The 18,180-nt window shown below is 43.0% G+C and overlaps 1 protein-coding gene across 11 annotated transcripts in view; it reads right to left on the bottom strand.

Moving 5' to 3' along the window:
* Window positions 1–18,180, bottom strand: part of LOC100644319 (potassium voltage-gated channel protein Shal) — a 116,664-nt gene that overhangs the window by 74,347 nt on the left and 24,137 nt on the right. For all 11 annotated transcript variants that reach the window (XM_048406719.1, XM_048406713.1, XM_048406736.1 and 8 more), the window contains exon 2: window positions 2,654–2,816. In XM_048406719.1, the coding sequence (XP_048262676.1) occupies window positions 2,654–2,816 (163 nt within the window). The remainder of the gene's footprint in view (window positions 1–2,653; window positions 2,817–18,180) is intronic.

Here is an 18,180-nt window from a genome sequence, read left to right as displayed (position 1 = left end):
TGACTGGTTTTTCGCAATCCGCCACTTCTGGCCGACTTCTGCGTTAAACTCTGCCAGGCAGGTTACACGGTCGTTCGTCAAGCGGCGCTTGTCGTTTGTGACAGTGAAAAGGGGGACAATTGCCGGCTCATGTCGACGTTCAGACATATCGTGGAAATAAAATCTAATAACACGAAACACCCGAGTTGAGAAACTGCCGGTAAATCGACTAGTTCCCCTTTGATCCGCGTTGATTGAACGCGACACGCGAGTCGTTGGATTACTCGAAAATAATGGCACGATCGAGCAGGCCCGTTTAACATTTCCAAGAGCAATTTGTCGGAGGAAACGTAGGCCGCGGCCGAACCGGGATTTTTGTGTCAAGACGCTCGATGGTCTCTTCAACTTTAACGAGAACAATTGCAGGTAACTGCTCCAGGGAGGAAATAGTGGGGCTCCGCATACAAAGATAAATCGTGGGCGGCTCGAATGAAAATGTATTCAAGGCTTAATGGGTGCTCGATCAAATTGACCGGTTTAGCGAGTCGGAAAACGAAAGCATCGAGGATAATCGGTGACTTCCATTTGACGATTAAAGGCCCCAGGCAAGTAAAGCCAATCGTAGCCGTCATTAGCATCCGCGATAGCGGAGCGCCTCTCGAGCTTGTTCTTTGATGTTCGTGCTAATAAAATATCGGTGGCTGAGTAAAAATAGCTACGCGGTTTCATCGGAATATAATTTCAATACCGACGGGTTACTCGTTCGCGTCCTTTTTTAGATCCTAACAGAACAACGTCGTTAATTTTCTTGTTTCCGGCGATTAAAATACGATAGCGTTGTTCTAGCTGATTATAGAACGCGATGCTGTCGGACAATTATCGAGGAACGTATATTTCTAGGCAACTCCGGCTATCGTCCCTTTTCATCGTGCAATGTAAGTGTGATACAAACATTTTTACAACACTATTACGCTAAGAGCTAAGAAGCAAGCTACTTTGCACAATCAATTCGAACAATTGATGGAATACGATTAATTAACGAAGCAATATCCTGGCCGGTTACCGCGACGTCCTTGTAAATAGAGGAAACATTGCGGTAGTACAACGTGCCGAGAAAATCTTCAACACTCGTACCGCGTGAAAATAGAAGCTAGACAATGCAACGACTAGACTATTTCTGTTCGAGAGCTAAATCGGGCATCGGGAGAATCCAGAAAGACTAGTCGAGAAGTAGGACTCGGTCGAGCATTGATTCCCGTGAAACAGGTTGTTGAATTTAAATCGAAACGTTATTTTTGCTTCTTTCTATTTTCATAGGCGATTCATAGAAATTCAGTAGCTTGAAAATACCCGAAAGAAATCAGGAATTTCAACAGCTGTCTTTCTACGTCGAAATACTCTCACCTACTCCATTTTCTTCAGCCATGAACTCGGCCCGTTCTAATCGATTGGTCGCATTCCTGGCTACCAGTGACACCCAGTAAGATAACCACACAGCACGACGATATAGCCCAATTCGATCGGATTATATAACGTCGAATTAACTTTCGTCATTACGCGGTTGCAATGGAGAACGCTCAACGGCCGCACTTTGAATTAGACACCGCAATTTCTCGGAAATTGTCGGATCATCGTAAACAGAGATGGTCTATTTATATTCGAAGGTGAAATTGAAACTAAGCGAAAGCAGAACCTTTTGGCAGAAAGACTCGCGTTGGTAAAGATGACCTTTGGCAAAATTAATCGTAATGTCCGTTCAGGGAGAACACCGGTGCTGCAAGGAACAGAAGCTTAAATCCACCAGGTGGTTGACCCAACATTTACATTTTGCCTGTAAAATATCTCGTCTCTGATATCGAAACCAAAACTTTCTCTAACTTTAATCCTATCTTCTACGAGTGAATTTTAAATTGTCGTTCGATCGATCGTTAGATATCACGGATGAATACAGCAGCGGACGTTGAAGTGTGAAATACAGCGGTCGAATTGAAAATATCAAAATCGCCCGTGTATCGTGACCAACGGAGGTACAAGGAGGAAAATCCTCGATGTCTGTTTGAAAGTTTGCCATGCTATGGCCTTGGGGCCGGGCAACTAGGTCCAAAGACAACATCCAACAATATCGATATCCAGTGTACCAGAATAAAGTGAACAGTCCGTGGCGCGAATAGTGACACAGCTATTTGTGGATACGCCAGGCGTATGTATATACGAGAAAAACGGACGAAAACATATCGCGAAACACGAATCGCGTACTTAAGCGCGTCCACGATACACCAAGACGCGCGATCTGTTCCTTTATCATCCTTTACGGCACGGAAATCTCTGTCGAAACTTCCCTCCCAACTTTCATTTTTAGTGCGTTCGAATAAAAATAAAATCTCCATTTCCATAAGACGTAAATTAACGTTAATCGGATCCGTTTTCGAATCGTTCTACTCATCGACGGTTCGTTGAATTACAGCTAGATCGGGCCGGAATTAAGGTCGAATTAAATTTCGACCGAACCAAGCTCGTTCGCGATAACACGCGTTACCGATAACAGATTAACAACGCGAGGATAGATGGCCCACGATTCTAACGACGAATCGGCGCGCCATTTTCAATACGACGATATATGTGTGGATCGGGTGTATCGTATCGATAAGGAGACGCGTAAAAAAATCACACTCACCCTTTGCGCCTTTCGCTTGTCAGCCCGCTGATTCTGGTGATATATTCGGCTGAAATTACTGACGATAACAGGCACCGGTAAAGCGATCACAAGGACACCGCTGAGAGAGCATACACCCCCCACGATTTTTCCCGCGATCGTTTTCGGAACCATGTCACCGTACCTGTAACACACAAGCAATTCCAATTTATTAATATTATAAATTATCTTATAATCTGTAATACAATAATAGACTGATAAATTGGTGTTTAATAAATCTACGTTTAAGACACGTTGAAAAACTTGCGTTACTAGTATCTTTGACGAAAGATAAATGAGAACGCAATAATCATTGACACAGTCGCAGAAACTTTCGAATAAATCGACTACCTTCTGCTCGAAATCATTTTTCAAAGAACGAATGCGAGTCGGAGCTATAAAGGAACATAGCTCCTGTCTGACGATAGACGGACCGTTTCCCTTCACTCGATATTTTTCCCACGTAAACCTTACTCCTACTTGTCAACCACACTTTGTTGCGTATTTGTTGCATTTCTCGATATCCTTTCGCTCGGTTATATCAAAAACATTTCTAGTGCAAGCCGTTGCAGTTGACAAACTCTGAGATTGCATACTAACCGTCTGTAACTTAACAAAGTCTTGTAGAACTGCGAATCGTTATAATTGGTGTTAGAAACAGCGTAAGAAATGGGTCGAAATTATCCAAGTACGAAAGAAACTTTGTTCCTACTTTTTAACCATCTCCAGGAACGCGTTTAATTGGAAAATTTCTGCCCCGCTGTCTGCATAATTACATAGTTGTTTCACGACCGCGAGTATCGCTATGAACCACCGCTGGCACGATTTATAAAATAATTTGCATCGTGATTTTCGCGTCGATAGCAGAAAAGAGAAGAGAAGAAACGAGGAATGAAACTTTGCAGGGGAAAAGTTGGTGCATTCGCGAAAGTAGCTACGAAGCCTCATTCCGAGCGTTACACTTTCAATTTCAATTTTTTGTGGATTGCATTAAACGGATAAAAGAAAACGGGCAAAGGAAGAAAGAAGAAGGGAAAAACGACAAATTCACGATATCCCGTAAAGATTACGAGCGGCTTTTCTCGTCGAGCATACCACGATAAAACTTTTCTACGGCTATACGTGCCCCAAAACGTGGTTGCCCATCCCCCTCGATGCTTTTCACGGGTTGATACAGTTCAAATTCACATTGGCTGACTGTTTCAATTTTTCAGTCGGAAATTACACCAACCGTGCATTTTTTATCGACCTCTTTCCTCTTTCACCCCCTTTTTTCAAACTCACCCTTTTGTTTTACCTCGGGCGAGAAATTATTTTAGTAAAACGAAATCTGCTTCCAAAAGATCTCCTAAATGTTCCAAATGAAATCGGGCAAGTCGAGCGAGAAAACTTGGCAACTGGAATGTTTGTAGCAGGATCGTAGACGTCTCGATCCGTTGACTAAGGAGAAGAAGAATATAGTAAAATCGATACAGACGCCGCGCACTGTATATGAACTAGTCGTGCTTAATGTCCTGTCTCGCGGAGGCAAGCAACGCCGCAAGCTTGCACCGCAAACGTCGAGTCTGCTTGACAGAGGCCTGGCAACGCGATGTCTGACTATGACGTCTTATTCCACTGCACGAGTGAAAATTCACTCGAACTGTCTCGGCGCATCGGCGTTTATAATTCCATGTTCAAAGCTGGAACAACGCATCGCGCAGCATCCGGATTTTATTTTTTAATAGGAAATGGCAACCGTTATACATTTATAAACAATGAAATAATAAAGGAATAAAATGTGCGGCTGTCAGCGGGGATATTAAACTGTTCAAAATGCAAACGAGGGATTTATACGTGACCGTCGAAATGGGGACGCGGAACAATTTTGACGAGTGACGTTGATCAAAATTAAATTGAAAAAGAATGAATAGATTCGCGCTGAAACTAGCGGGTATTCGATAAAACATAAATATAACGCAATAAAGCGAATGATCTCTAAAATTTCGAAATGGAATCAAGTAATTTATCGAATTAGCGATGCGAAATGGGGAAACTCGGTGAAATTTCGAGAGGAGAATTGGTCGTCCGTTGAGGATGAAGGAGGTGCTTAATTGAAAAATGATCGATAACGCCGAGGAGAGAGGCACGAACGAAGCTTCATTTAAATAAAAGAATGATAAATCGAACAGTCTGATTGATATTGTCGAGGGAACGACAAGCAATTTCAGAGTCCGGATGTATGGTCAAAAAATAACGAAAAATAAAAAATAACGTACACGCCTATAACGAATATAGGCGTACTTTTTCCAAGCGTCCTCATCTGAATGATGATTTGGTGGGACTATACGAGGCCATTTTTCCGTGGAAGATACGATCGACCGTATGGTTTCTGTCGTCAGGTGCCTATATTCCCACGGAATAATCTAGCTCATTCATATTTCTTAAACAGGTGCGCCTCGCATACTATGAAAAATTGCGATAAATTCACCAACACTTTCTTCGCTCGGTGCAGCCATACTCGACACAATTTTCACGTGACCCTGGGAAAAGTAGTTGGGTTAAATCGATGTGCCGTTAATGACTGATCGACGATCGCGTCTCGATTTTTATAAAGCCTCGAAAAATTGGGAAATGGCCGGGCAAATTGGAAACGTCACGTTCACGTAGCCACGCAAACCGATCGCACGATCGAAGCTTGAAGGAACGAAGTGCCTTTCAAATAAATAAAACCGCCGGGCACAAAATTCGATTGTCAAACTTTGGTGAATTTATTGGCATTTCATCGAATGGCACTCGGTGACAGATACAATCGGCGTTTCCAGTCGGCTTCTGAGAGCTGAGGGCTACTCGTCCCAACGAGACATCAGAAGAAACGGAGAAACTTGAAAAGGGAAACTTTGACACAAGAAAAGGACAATGAACCGTCAGCTCGAATAGGGTAGCAGATAGTGGATCGTGCTGAAAATTTGGAATTCTTTCGGTCCTGAGTGAAATTTTATAGCAGACATGCCGATAGCTACGGAAATAGAAACATATTGGAGAAGAAATTCGCACGACCCTTGAATCTTAGCGAACTTTCCATTTCCTTCGTTTTCGATAAACTCGCGTGAATACCGAGAAGGTCTCGCGCCTAAATTTCCATATGAATGAGAATTTGAAGAAGATTTGTATATTTCATCAAATATTTGTAGCATTAAAATTCTTTTATCGAGTAAATCTACTCGTCTAAAAACACCATCAACCACTTTCTTAAAATAAATTGCTTACCCACGCCGATAAATCGGCAAACTTGACAAAAAATATGATCAGAGGAAAACGTAGTTTAGCTGGTGCGAGGAGGAAAAGAAGAAAAAGGAGCTGCACGAGAAAATCACAAAGGGTATTAGAGGTTTATCGATGCAGTCGAGCCCTGGTGCTATTCATCAGAGAGGGGAGCGCAAAACAAAGACAGGAATCATTGAAAGCTGGGGGCTGCTAAAGGGGCGATAAGCATGGATTCCCGCGGTCGTAACGTATTTGTGCCGGCACGCATTAGTGGCCGGCGGTTTCCACGTAATTACGGCTGGTTGCAGCATACGAGCCGCATATGTAGGCCGCTGCATTATTAAAAAGAGAACCGTGTATACTAATTGGCGAGCGACGAAGGCGGCGCTCGTTACTCCCGCTTTGCAAATCCACCGACCAAGCAATTCATCGGAGCTCGTACAAGTTGGCTGGCTGGCCGAAGAAAGACACTTGAATTATTCCGCAAATGCTACAAGCTATGGTCCTGGCAAGCGTGGAAGGTCGATCTTTGTTGATCTGTTTTCTGAATAAATCATTCAATGTTTATTAAACATTGGTCTGAGTCTTATTTCAGCTTCGGTACGGTACAACTTCATCGATGTAAGTCGATCGAGAAAGCAACGGTTCATACAGTAGGAATTTGCTGAGTTTTCTTGTCACTCGTAATTTTTAACTCGACTAATATGAATTCGTGTTCGTGAACGTGGATTCGATCATATAATCAGATATTAATTAAAATGTTCTTCCCATAAATGGAGTATTACTGTAGATCAAAGAACACGATATCCTCACGACATAGACCCAGAACAGTTTTAGACTAGAAACAATCACTGCAGAAGCCAGATCGTTCATCAAACATTCAAGGAACGATTTCACTAATGCCGGTTTCGAGGGTCACCACGCTGCTTTTAATTGGACGAGGTCAACTAACAGAGAAATAGAGAGGGAGAAGTTAGAGAAGGCAAGATGAGGAATCGAGCAAATCGGGCAAACGTTCGGCGAGGCTATGAAAATCCAGGAGGCGACCGCGATCCGGGTCGACGTGTTCCAACGATGTATGCCGAATTAGTTGACGGCACGCCGGCATCCAGATCCCGCGGGATGGAACGAAACGACGACGTGCATGTCCCGGAAGGACCCCAGGAAACTGCGACATAATTCGATAAAGCGGCCCGGGGTCTGCTGAGAGCGACTACGATCGAGGATTGGCCCGCTGGCGATGTTCCATATTACGCTCGCTCGAGCGACGCTTTTCGAACGAGATGCCACTTAGAAAATAGTGGTAATACGGCCGAGCAAAAACATGGAAATCGACCGAATTATCACCGTCGGAATAGATCCGGTTCAGCCATTCCGTTTCTTCGTTTGCCTCTCTCACCCAACGATCGATCGACTTTCGATTTATTTAGCAATCCGATCACGCGCCGTTGTTTATCGTTTGCGGAAACGTGCCAGCTTGCGCAAAAGCTTTTCATCCAGTGTTTATTTTCTTTTTCTTTAGTATTTCGGGATCTGGATTTTCGTTCCAATTGCAACTTTCCTATCAAATGGGCGATAAGCTTTCTCCTTTGTATAACGTCGCCGCGTATGAATTGCCTCATTAAGCGTTAGAATTTTACATTTCTAACATAGAATGGTTTGAACTTGTGTGCTGACACAAAATGGTACAGAGGGATCTATTGTCTTGCTTGATATACGAAGGTAAATGTGGAACAAAATCGCCTCGTATGATAAATCTAGCTTATATTTCATCTGTGGTACTAGTTGAATATTTTCCACTTCCATGCAGCTGTAGCATCGTTAACAAGGACGACACGTGTTTTCACGGACAAGTTCTTCTTTAGTGCTGTTCACAATGAACGAGAAAATAACTAAGCACGGCTGGCTACCGGTTTTTGTCGACGAGTAGAAACTGGCGATCGGTCTGCTCGACGAAATCGATGGGGCAAAAAGCGTTGAGAACCTTCTGACCGTATTAAAAGTTAATTAAACTGCACTCGACTTTCCAAGTCATTTCCACGAAGACACCGGATTACCTTCGTGTTCTCGTCGAAAGAAACTTGCAGTCAGAGAAATGCGATTTGCAAATTTTCAAGAACTTCTCGTATAATGTTCCATGCTATTCAGAATTTTTCAATTTAATTTACCTACTTTAAAGACGCTGAAAACACCAGCTTCGATCAATTCCTCGCGAACGAACCTCTCCAACGACAATGTTCGTTCCTTAAGAAATAAGCTCGTAATAATCGACCATACCCACGATCGAGCAGATCGTAAAATAAGGGTAAACGCGTTCGCAGCTTATTGGAGAACGAACGATCGGGTTGCCAGGCTTTTTCTCCTGGAATTAATGGAAAGTTGAAAAAAAGACGCCGGATATAATTACCCCGTAAATCGTGCCGCGCACGTTCTTCGAATTAGAAGGAAAGGAGAAGGTTAGTCGGCAACCTCCACGATCCCGACCTGATTTCTTTATTCGTCCTCCCCTCGAATCAAAGAAACGAGGATCGTCGAAGGGGCAGACAAGCGCAGCAGAGAGAACTGCTTTTCCACACCGACGAATTCGATCGTTCCGTCTTTGAGCGGACAAGCACCGACAACTGAAACTTCAACCCCGCTCCAAAGAAGTTCCTCTTCTCGTTTCGTTCTCCTTTCTTAATTTTTTCCCCTTTTTTTTCGGAGTTTCCTAAAATACGATAACTTTTCTGCCTCGAGACGCGATCAAACCGATCGAAGACCATTGAAACGGAAATGCATCTCCGAGTAAAGTAGATCGAACGACGACTATTCGCATTAAAATTTTTATCCGAACCCAACCATTGAGAGAATTGCTACCGTCTCTTGATTTTTCCGTTTCTCTCTGACATCATTTTTCATCGTTGGGCAAAGGAGCAAAGACGTTCCGTAAAGCTTAAAATTTTAGGGGAATTACACGCTCGATTAGCGAATGACTCCAGAACGGTTTATTTTCGCGACATCTGGTTTCGCCCGAGCGAGAACAATTTGGACGATCGTATCGCGACGATTACGGGAAAATTGATGTCCTTGAGCGAGAGAGCAGAAAGTCGGAAAAAGATATACGACGATCGAACTATGAAACTACGAGGCGGTAATGTTATTAAATGTTAATTAATTACAGATTTACGATTACAGTGGGAAGAATTGTCCCTCTCTACGGACTTCGTAAAGGACTTTAACGATTCAAAGCCTCAGACGACGGAATATCCATTATGAGAAAGAATCTGAAACGTTTTGCGACTCGATTAATTCCAATCAAGACACTGGTTGCCAAAGATTATTCGACATGCTCGCATGTAACCATAGATACGACAGAATAGATTCAGTGTACGTGCGTGTACCTGTACCAAGGTGCATTAAAACCTACCGTGAAAATGGCTTAATGAACTTTGGAAAACCGATCGCGTCGAGTAATTCGTTTAAAACGAGTTTCGCGTTGCGGAACGACATACTTCCGGCGGCGAAGCACATCGCACTGTCGTTACGTGCTTCTTTAATTTTTCTTAAGAAAAATCCACTCTGTTTTCCCCTGTTTCATTAATAATCCACATAAACGCGATGCCGAGTTAATTTCATCTCACTTTAAATACATAAAGCTTCGTTATCGTCTCTGAACGTGCGCGAGCGAAAGAGAAAACACGTAACTCGTTCAATGCAGCCTCGCTAACAGTCGTGGCTGGGGAAAAAAAGAAAAGAGGAGGATATTTTCCACGGTTGAAGCACGGGGTAAAGCACTGAAAGTAAAGTAACGGCTTATGGTTGCGGAATGGCGACCATTGCGGCAGTTTCAAGGATACGAGAACTCCGAAAACAAAAATCATTTAAGTGACCATGAGATCGTTTTTACGATTGTTCTTTATTGGATACTAAAAATCCTCTAAACTTTTTACGATTCGAATACTCGAATACCCAACGTCGATCGTTTCGCATCCGTGTTTTGAAACGCGTCGTCAACTTTGTCGCACGATTGGGCGGTTCGTTAGCTTCAACGCGTATACTTTACCGTAGTAATAATAGAAACGCCGTGTTGGTCGCGAACCTCGATATATCTTTCGTCGACGCTGCACCGGTTTCTCCACGACTGTTTCGTCGACGGACTAAAATTAATTAGGTTGTGTCATTTCTCCGCGGCAGCATATATTTTCCAATGCTCGACGCGACACGACACCGCGCGATTGATCGTTCCTCCCTGTCGAACGATCTCATTAACTTTAGACGTTTCGTATTCGTTCCTTCGTTCGCTGTCGTCGCTCCGTATAGACAGATTATTTTGTAAGAAAAATCGAGGTTCATCGCGAACCACTTTGCGAATCTGTTCATACTTCGTCGTAGTAAATTCGAAACTGACACATTTTCCTGACCGTAGCCAAGGAAACTGAAATTTGACTAAAGCTGCGCGTTAACGCTAGAACTACTAACCTACATTACATATCCGAAGATATTGTACGTAGATGTTTATAATTAAACCGGTGTAATGAAGATACGTAGGTATTTATAATTACGTTTCTGTTTCAATAGAAGTCATTAGTTTTGCCAAAGGAACTCGGGTGTCTATAGTAATTGCAAAAACAAAAGATTTTGGCAAGTTTGGCAGTTCTAATGTTAAAGCAAGCACACTCAGAGTCGAAGTATTTAATTATTCTATGTATAAAGTTTAGCTATCCAACAAGTTTTGTCGCCTGATGATCAAGCGAAGCAAATTCCGTACGAGACGGTCTCTGTGTTTAAATAGAATACGATACGACGGGGAATTCTAGAACTAGCTAAGATAACACGCTAAATCAAGAACTATTTAGCAAAATATTTTCATACGTCGCGAACCTAAATCTGCTTGCTAAATCTCCGGATCGAAGCTCGTCAAACCAGTAAATATTACCGGAAACCATTTCACCATATTGGCCGTTCTAACGCATTATGGATAAGAGTGGAAATGAAATTGAACGGAAACGAATCCGTAGTTCAAGGAGAACATTCCGATCGCGGGATGAGTCTCTTATTTGTCGCGGACTACCGGGACACGCGACGGCAGAACGAGTTTAGAATCTAGCAAGAACACATGGATCACTAGTGCTATCTTTAGAGAAGCGCGAACGCCGCGAGAATATCTGCCACTTAAACGCGCGCGTTAAGCTCGTCTTAAAGCCGATCGCCGTCGATGAAACGGCAATCGTAAATAATCCGCTTGAGCGGGCTAACGGAATCGCTGGTCGATAATTACCAAAGCCGCCAGGGAATCACGAGAGAGATAGAGGCAGCCAGGCGTATCCATTTTCGCCCAACGATATACGTATCTCTCTGGTAAATCGTTCGCGAGAAAATTCCTCGTGAAAATCAGTCGGCGATTCCGAATTTTTCCAACGAATCATGCTACTCGAAGGCACTCGATACTTTCCGAGAACGAAAGATTCTCGCGCTCCGGAGATCCCTCCAATTAAATTTGCCTGCTATAGCAAACTGATAGCAACGAGGTAGCTTGGAAAATTCGCGAGAGGATAATTTTTCCCCACGGCCTCCCTAGCCGCGTTTTTCTATCCATTGTTCCCTATCGTGCTAACGAGAATCGACCGTAATGCATGGGAATTTATTCGAACGAACGAAAAATGGGGAAAATCAAAAGGAAATAAAAAAAAAATGGTGAAAAATGCGTCGACGAAAAAACCGATGGGGTGGGGAGAGCAACGTGTTTGCTTCTTGTTTGCCGTTTGATAACGTAACTGGTCGATAAAAACGGAGACCGGATCGGTTCTCGAGCTTTGTTCGCGGCCGATGTTCATCGACGAAGCGCATCGCGGGCTCTTTCATCGGCCGCAAATGGAACAGTCGCAGCAGCCCGTGTAATGAAAGTGTCATAAAATTAAAAGAGCCTCAATGGGAAAACATTTCCGATCGTATTGTGTATCGGCGCTGGTAAACCGCTCGTCCCCCGGGAGTTCCGCCACGATACGTCTCGTATCGACCTGGCCGAGGAAATTTTTAGATCCAGCAAAATATAAAAATATAGCCTGGCACGTGGGATAATAAAATGATAGAATATCGACGTTATGTCGTTTAAAGGAGATTGATAGACAAAGTGGTATATGGGTGAGCTTAACGAAGAACATCGCGTATGCAAATCTGGATCGTAAAATACGTACGTATGTATAACAACGTCAGAAAAAATTCTACAGGGTAGATTTACTGAAACCGTTAATTTTATTTTGACGTTCCAGATTCTTTATATAACTGCTAACCAATCAGCTATTAATAGAGCTCTCTTTTGTTCAACCCGCTTCTCTGTCTATCACCACTTCGTTTCTTTTCACACAAAAACGGCCTGACCATTCCACGCCGCGTTCATCGGCGTTCCAAATAAACAAGGGAAAATAAATGAAAATAAATAAGAGAAATAAGAGAAAGATCGCGCGATTGCATATTTTTCAATGAGCAATTCGTTTAAACGGTTTACCAGGGCGATTTATGTGGACACTTATTTTTCGGGTCCGCAGTAGGCGTCGAAGCCAGACCAGGATGCAACGTGCTATTAAAAGACGAACACATCGGCTTTCCAGATTTTCGTAGCGGTCTCCTAGCGCGTGTTGTCCAAAAATAAAGCGCATTCTCACCTTGCGCTCAACAATTCGCGGTGAGACGCCGTCGTCGTCGAGACAGGAGGAAACATCCATCAGGAAGCCGAAAAGCTCGGGGAACATTCGGGAATCGTAGGCGAAGGAGAGGATAGCGATAGAACCGAAATAGAAAGTCATGGCCTGTTTCTCAACGTGAATTATTACCTGTCTCGAATTTTCGATTCGAACTTGACGAATCTGCTTTCGTTCCAGCATCAAGCGGACATTAACGACGTTCTTCCTACAATCGAGACACCTAATTTTGAATAGAATAATCAGACTTTTTTCGAGGGAAGAAAAGAAGCGTGAAAGGGATGAAACAATCTCGTCGTGACGTTGAAATTTTTAACAAGATGTATCGCGACAGGGCGACAAGGGAAAAATATTTGAGGGAATTTCGGGGACGAAGACAAAGCACCGTCGCACAATTTCTCGTCTAACGATGACAAATGGCTCGCTCGTGTGTTTTTCCAAAGTTCGTGAAATTTTTGAAAATGATGAAATCGAAAGAAACCAATGTAACGGGAGATCTTGCTCCTTTTGCTTGCTTAGAAGTCGTTCGAAGGATTAAAGATGGAGCGAGAAAGAGTCTGGACGGAGAATACGAATCGAGAAATCGTCTCGGATTAAACGAGAGTCGAAACCTATCAGGTCGGGAACCGTTCGCTGAGAGAAAACACAGCGGCTAAACTTAATTCTCTGCGTGATATCTTCGACGAAAGACGCACACATTTCTCGCGAATAACTAGCAGCACGTGACTTTTCTCGATCCTTTGCGTGCTAACGTTTCATTCGTTTACTACGATGTTGCGAATAAAATTACCATTTCTACCAACTAACATATCATGGACCGAATAAACTGCCTTTTTTCGCAGTTCCGTGGATTAGAACGTTATATCGCGTCAATAAGGCGAAGTGAAAAGAGTTGAATGTAAAAAAAGAAAATTCTTGGAAAAGAAGCATAAAGGAGCTTTAAGAGACAGTAATGATTCGGATCTCAATGGCGCCTTTTATTTTCGCTCCTTTCCGCTGCAATCCACTCCCGCAACGAAATTGTTCTTTCTCTATTATTTCAATCGTATTAAATCCGTCGGCGTTCGTCTATTCGTCTGTTTCGTACGATGAAAACGACTTTATCTTCCTTATTGCGTTACTCTATTATATGTACCGAGCGTCGTTTTCCACGATGCACGTTCTTTTTAGCCTCTATCCTTCCACGAGGAAACACAAGTCGTACGAATTTGCATTTCGTTACGTATGGCGTGTTGAATTTTAGGCGAAAACGTAAGCGTCGCTCTAACATTCGAGACGCGTAAGCTGGAATATTCGCCTCGATTTAAACGGGTTGCGGGCGAAAATGCGGGACGAAGGAACGCCAGCAACCTCAAAAATATGAAATTCTGTTAATGGAATTTGAAGTAGTACGGTTGAACCAAAGGACCAAGGAAAAATGATTGATGCTGGTCGAAAAAAAAATCTTCCGTCTCACGATACGCCTTATTCTTCAAAATAATTTTCCTTAAAACACGATCTCTTTTACTAATGCTAATAATAGATTTGATCTTTCAGTTTAGACGCCGAGTCTTTCCCTGGCGTGAAATCTCAGATATGATCGTGAATCCTGAGAACTAACAGACGAGACGTAATGAAACCTGGTGCTTAGGTTAGAGGCCAGATAATTCCGTGAACAGATTACGAATAATTGGAGGTTACGCTTCGCGCATCTGCCGCGAGGCGCAACTTGCCTGAATTATAAGCGGCACCAGAACCAACTTTGTGATTAATCGGATTAATCGTCCCAAGAGCATCCAGCTTCGTCCTCGATCCATCGCGACATTGATTCTCGCCGTACCAGCGTCCTGTATCTTGCCATTTCCTTATCACGTGTCCCTTCTCAGTAAATTGAACGCGCTTTTTCCCACTTCCCTGGCGAACATTTAATCTAAATAAAAGTGAAATTCCGATTATCATCGACCCTCAGTTTCAAATCTGAATTTATGTACTTTGTAGGCGTGTTTATCTCACAAACAGCATTCAGAAATGGAATATAATACGCGTCTGTCTAGCTTCGAGTACCATCGAGTTTCGTAAGTAGTAGGGAGCTACCATGATCAGACCAGTCGAGTGAAACGTTAGTCTGTCAGGGGAGAAACCTATCGACAAGATGAGTAGCCCCAATGGTCGGACTAATGGAAACTGAAATCCGGATCCAACAGTCCGAAAAGACAAACAACAGCCTCTATTATCCGCCGATGAAGCCGAGGAGGCTGTAAGTTCCTCTTTAACAAGGGGATTGATAAATAAAGAAAGAAAACTAGTTATGTGGGTCACGCGCAGGCAATCGTCGTAAAATTATCCAAAGGGCACAGAATAAACAACTGGATCGTTGGTAAAAGGGTATCGCTGAAGAATGTTTACAGGCTGGTAAAACGAGATCGATCGCGTAGGACCGGTGATCCATGCAACAGCGACTTCACCGCGGATAAAGAAAACGCGTCGATCAGCCGCGATCGGCACTGGCTTTATTACATCCCTGTCCAAGCTCGTGCGATAAAGGGTAAGACCAGAGGGAAGGGCGGGTTTGCAAGGAGCAGCTGAAGCTCCATGCACCATCGCTTCTCTTCCTTCCTCCCATTGGTGCAGCCTTCGCTATTTTCATCTCGAACCTGCATGCTATTTATAAATGTCAAGTATTTGCATACGCGTTCTACATTGTACAATTTATGCGTTTCGATTGTAGAACTGGTTTCGCGATGCTTGATCGAAGTTTCCGCGGGCCAAGTTCATAGCTGCCAGAACGCTCAAAAAATTTAATGGCTGTCCATTAAAACCGCGATTCTCGAGAAACTTGTTCTGGAAACGATTTTAACGTGTTTTCTTCGATCGAAATAAAATCAAGGACGCGTCTGAATATTTTACTTTTCACGTTAAGTTCTACTCGGTTGAACTATTTTCTAGTGAAAGAGAGGGAGAAAAAGAGTGAGAGAGAGACCTTTGCAGCCGTTACGCCATTGCACCAGGTAGCTGCTATTTTAACGACGGTGTAATAACCACGTTCGATGAGGCAGAATGATCACTAAAGGGTAGGAGGCTGGTCGGAAAGTCGTCGGGGTTGGGTTTACGTGATTGGGAATTCAAATGGAATCGCAAAGTCTCATTCCACCCTGGCATCGATTAACCCTATTCTCTCCCCATCGCAGTCTCGCGTCTCTCTCGTCCACGCGTATCTCCGAATTCCATCATAATTCACCATGTAGCTCGTGACGCATAACTCGTACGTGTATGCGCTCAGTTATGTTAGCCGCAACGCATGCTTTTTAACCTGAACACCAAATAGAATTCTTCTTTGTTTTTGTTCTTGCAACAAAATGAGAAGATAACTTGGTTTCCACGCCACTATCATAAATACTGATTTTTATTTTCTAGACAAATTTAAAAAGAAGGGAACATCTCTTTCGATATACGAGTACCGAGTGTCGTTTCGCTTGCCCTACTATGATACTTGAGTTTCAATCAGCAAATATCTATCACCGATGAATCGTAGAACACGGAGCGATTTCCGGAGAACACAGAACGCATTCATTAAATTCACGGTGCCGAAGAGAAATTTAAAAAACACGATGATTCAGCTATATTCCACGGACATCTTTAATTAATAAATGTCGAAACTGACGCTTCAGATATACTCGGCCATTTTCTGACCCTCCGGAATAGCCCTCTCCTAATTATTGTTCGGCAAGATTGATTACCAATCGGCTCAAGCCAGCGTTTTGGATGCTGGATTCCCGGGAACCTGCGCTTCACGGTTTACGTCACGCGATGAGACTCGAATGAGGATAGCTGGTTACGTGCCCCAAGTTGTTAGAACTTCCGCAGAACCCTCTAAGTATCTCGCGAGCTCCGTACCTTCAAAACTCGTCGAACCTCTTTAACTTGACTGAATTAGAAGTTGTCGAATTTATCAAACTCCGCTACTTTGAACATCAACGTTTGTTATAGTCCTATATATATATATATAAATCAATTTCTTCGTCGAAGAACACAGTAGAAGAGATCGAGTTATACAAATATTTCCGACTTTCCATTGATACACTTTTTCCAAAGTTCTCGGTGTTCTCTTAAGGAAATGAAAAACGGAAAACAGCTAAATAAATATAATAAAAATACCTAACGTCTGTATCTTTTTAGAAGACTTCGTTGCTTTTCGAATTTATCAAACTTCGTGATATGGCCAAAATAGGCAAATACAAATGTACCATCTACCACAGAACAAATGTCTGAACGTCGTCATTGTCGATGCTAACGAAAAACAGGCAAAAAATTATAGATCGATAGACAGCAGTATGAAATCCAAAAGAGTTATGCGTTCGTACGACCAGTCTGACAGTCCATTCAAAAGCGTGTTGGTAGATCTAATGGCGATACAGTGATCTGTCCGCAAAATGTTCGGCCCTTTTTTGCCGAAATTTATCGCCCTGCTGCCCTTCCATCAAGAAGGAGGGTCGGCGCCGTTACGTGGCACAATAAAAAATTGAATAAACCTTAGGCGATCGACATAAATTAACGACGAAGCCGTTTCCGGATCGTGCCGGACTTGAGAGGGTATAAAGTTCGAAGAGGATTTACCGCATCGTTCGAGGGTTCTTTGCAGAGGAATTGAATGCAAATGGAACCCATGCTTCTGTCGAGATATTGAGTGGTCGAAGATAAAGAGCAGATTCGGAGCAAGTAGTAGCGGACAGTAATTTATCAGGAGAAACTGGTGATCCGAAGGATCTTTAGGTTTAAATAATATCGCTGAATGATTATTTCTTGCGTTAGAATAGATGGAGGGAGCGAGCTATTGTGTGGTTGCTGGCTTGCATATCTAAGGATAATTACTAAAGATATCTACTGAAATTCGTCGTGATCGAGCGGTTCCGACAGTTCGCGCATCTGCGACCAGCGAAAATGTTCCATGTCAGATTTCGATGGGTATAACGAATGGCTATTGTCGAACGTCGAAACAGAGATATTTCTGTGCAACTAGGTTGTTTGTTCGCTGTACGTTGCGTGACAAACGGAGAAAGAACATTGCGGAATGCAGCGATCCGGATGAACGTTAACGCATCTAAATTATCACAGCGATAGGTGGAATGGAAAGTGAGAAAACTTGGCCGATCACCAAATACCGCCATCGGCCGATTTATGAATCAGGAATTCTTCCATTCTTCTCGAATCCGAAAGATCGCGCCAAGAAAAATGTGTCGACCAATCCGTTAGTTATCGACGGAAAAACGCGATTAATCGTATATCTTGGTAATTCCGAATAGATAACACGAATGGATTATGCCGACCGTTAACTGGAAAGCTTCTACCAGCAAATTAAACACGGGATCGACGAAACAATGCTACGATTTCGCGCGGTAATCCGGAACTTTATCTGGAATCGTTGTCACGACATCTCCGAGCTATTAAACGGTTGTTACGTTGTTAACCGAGAACACGCAACAACATTAACAGGCGCGGTAGCATGATGTCGATAATTGGTTAAGTTTCAAAGAAATTCTCATGGAAAAGGTCCCTTACACGCTGGACCAATTATACCACTAAGTGCGATTTTTATTACATATATTTAAT

Source organism: Bombus terrestris, chromosome 1, assembly GCF_910591885.1.
Source record: "Bombus terrestris chromosome 1, iyBomTerr1.2, whole genome shotgun sequence".
Classification (NCBI taxonomy): Eukaryota; Metazoa; Arthropoda; class Insecta; order Hymenoptera; family Apidae; genus Bombus; species Bombus terrestris.
Note: the sequence above shows the minus strand (reverse complement) of the source record. Positions and strands in the feature narration are given on the sequence as shown.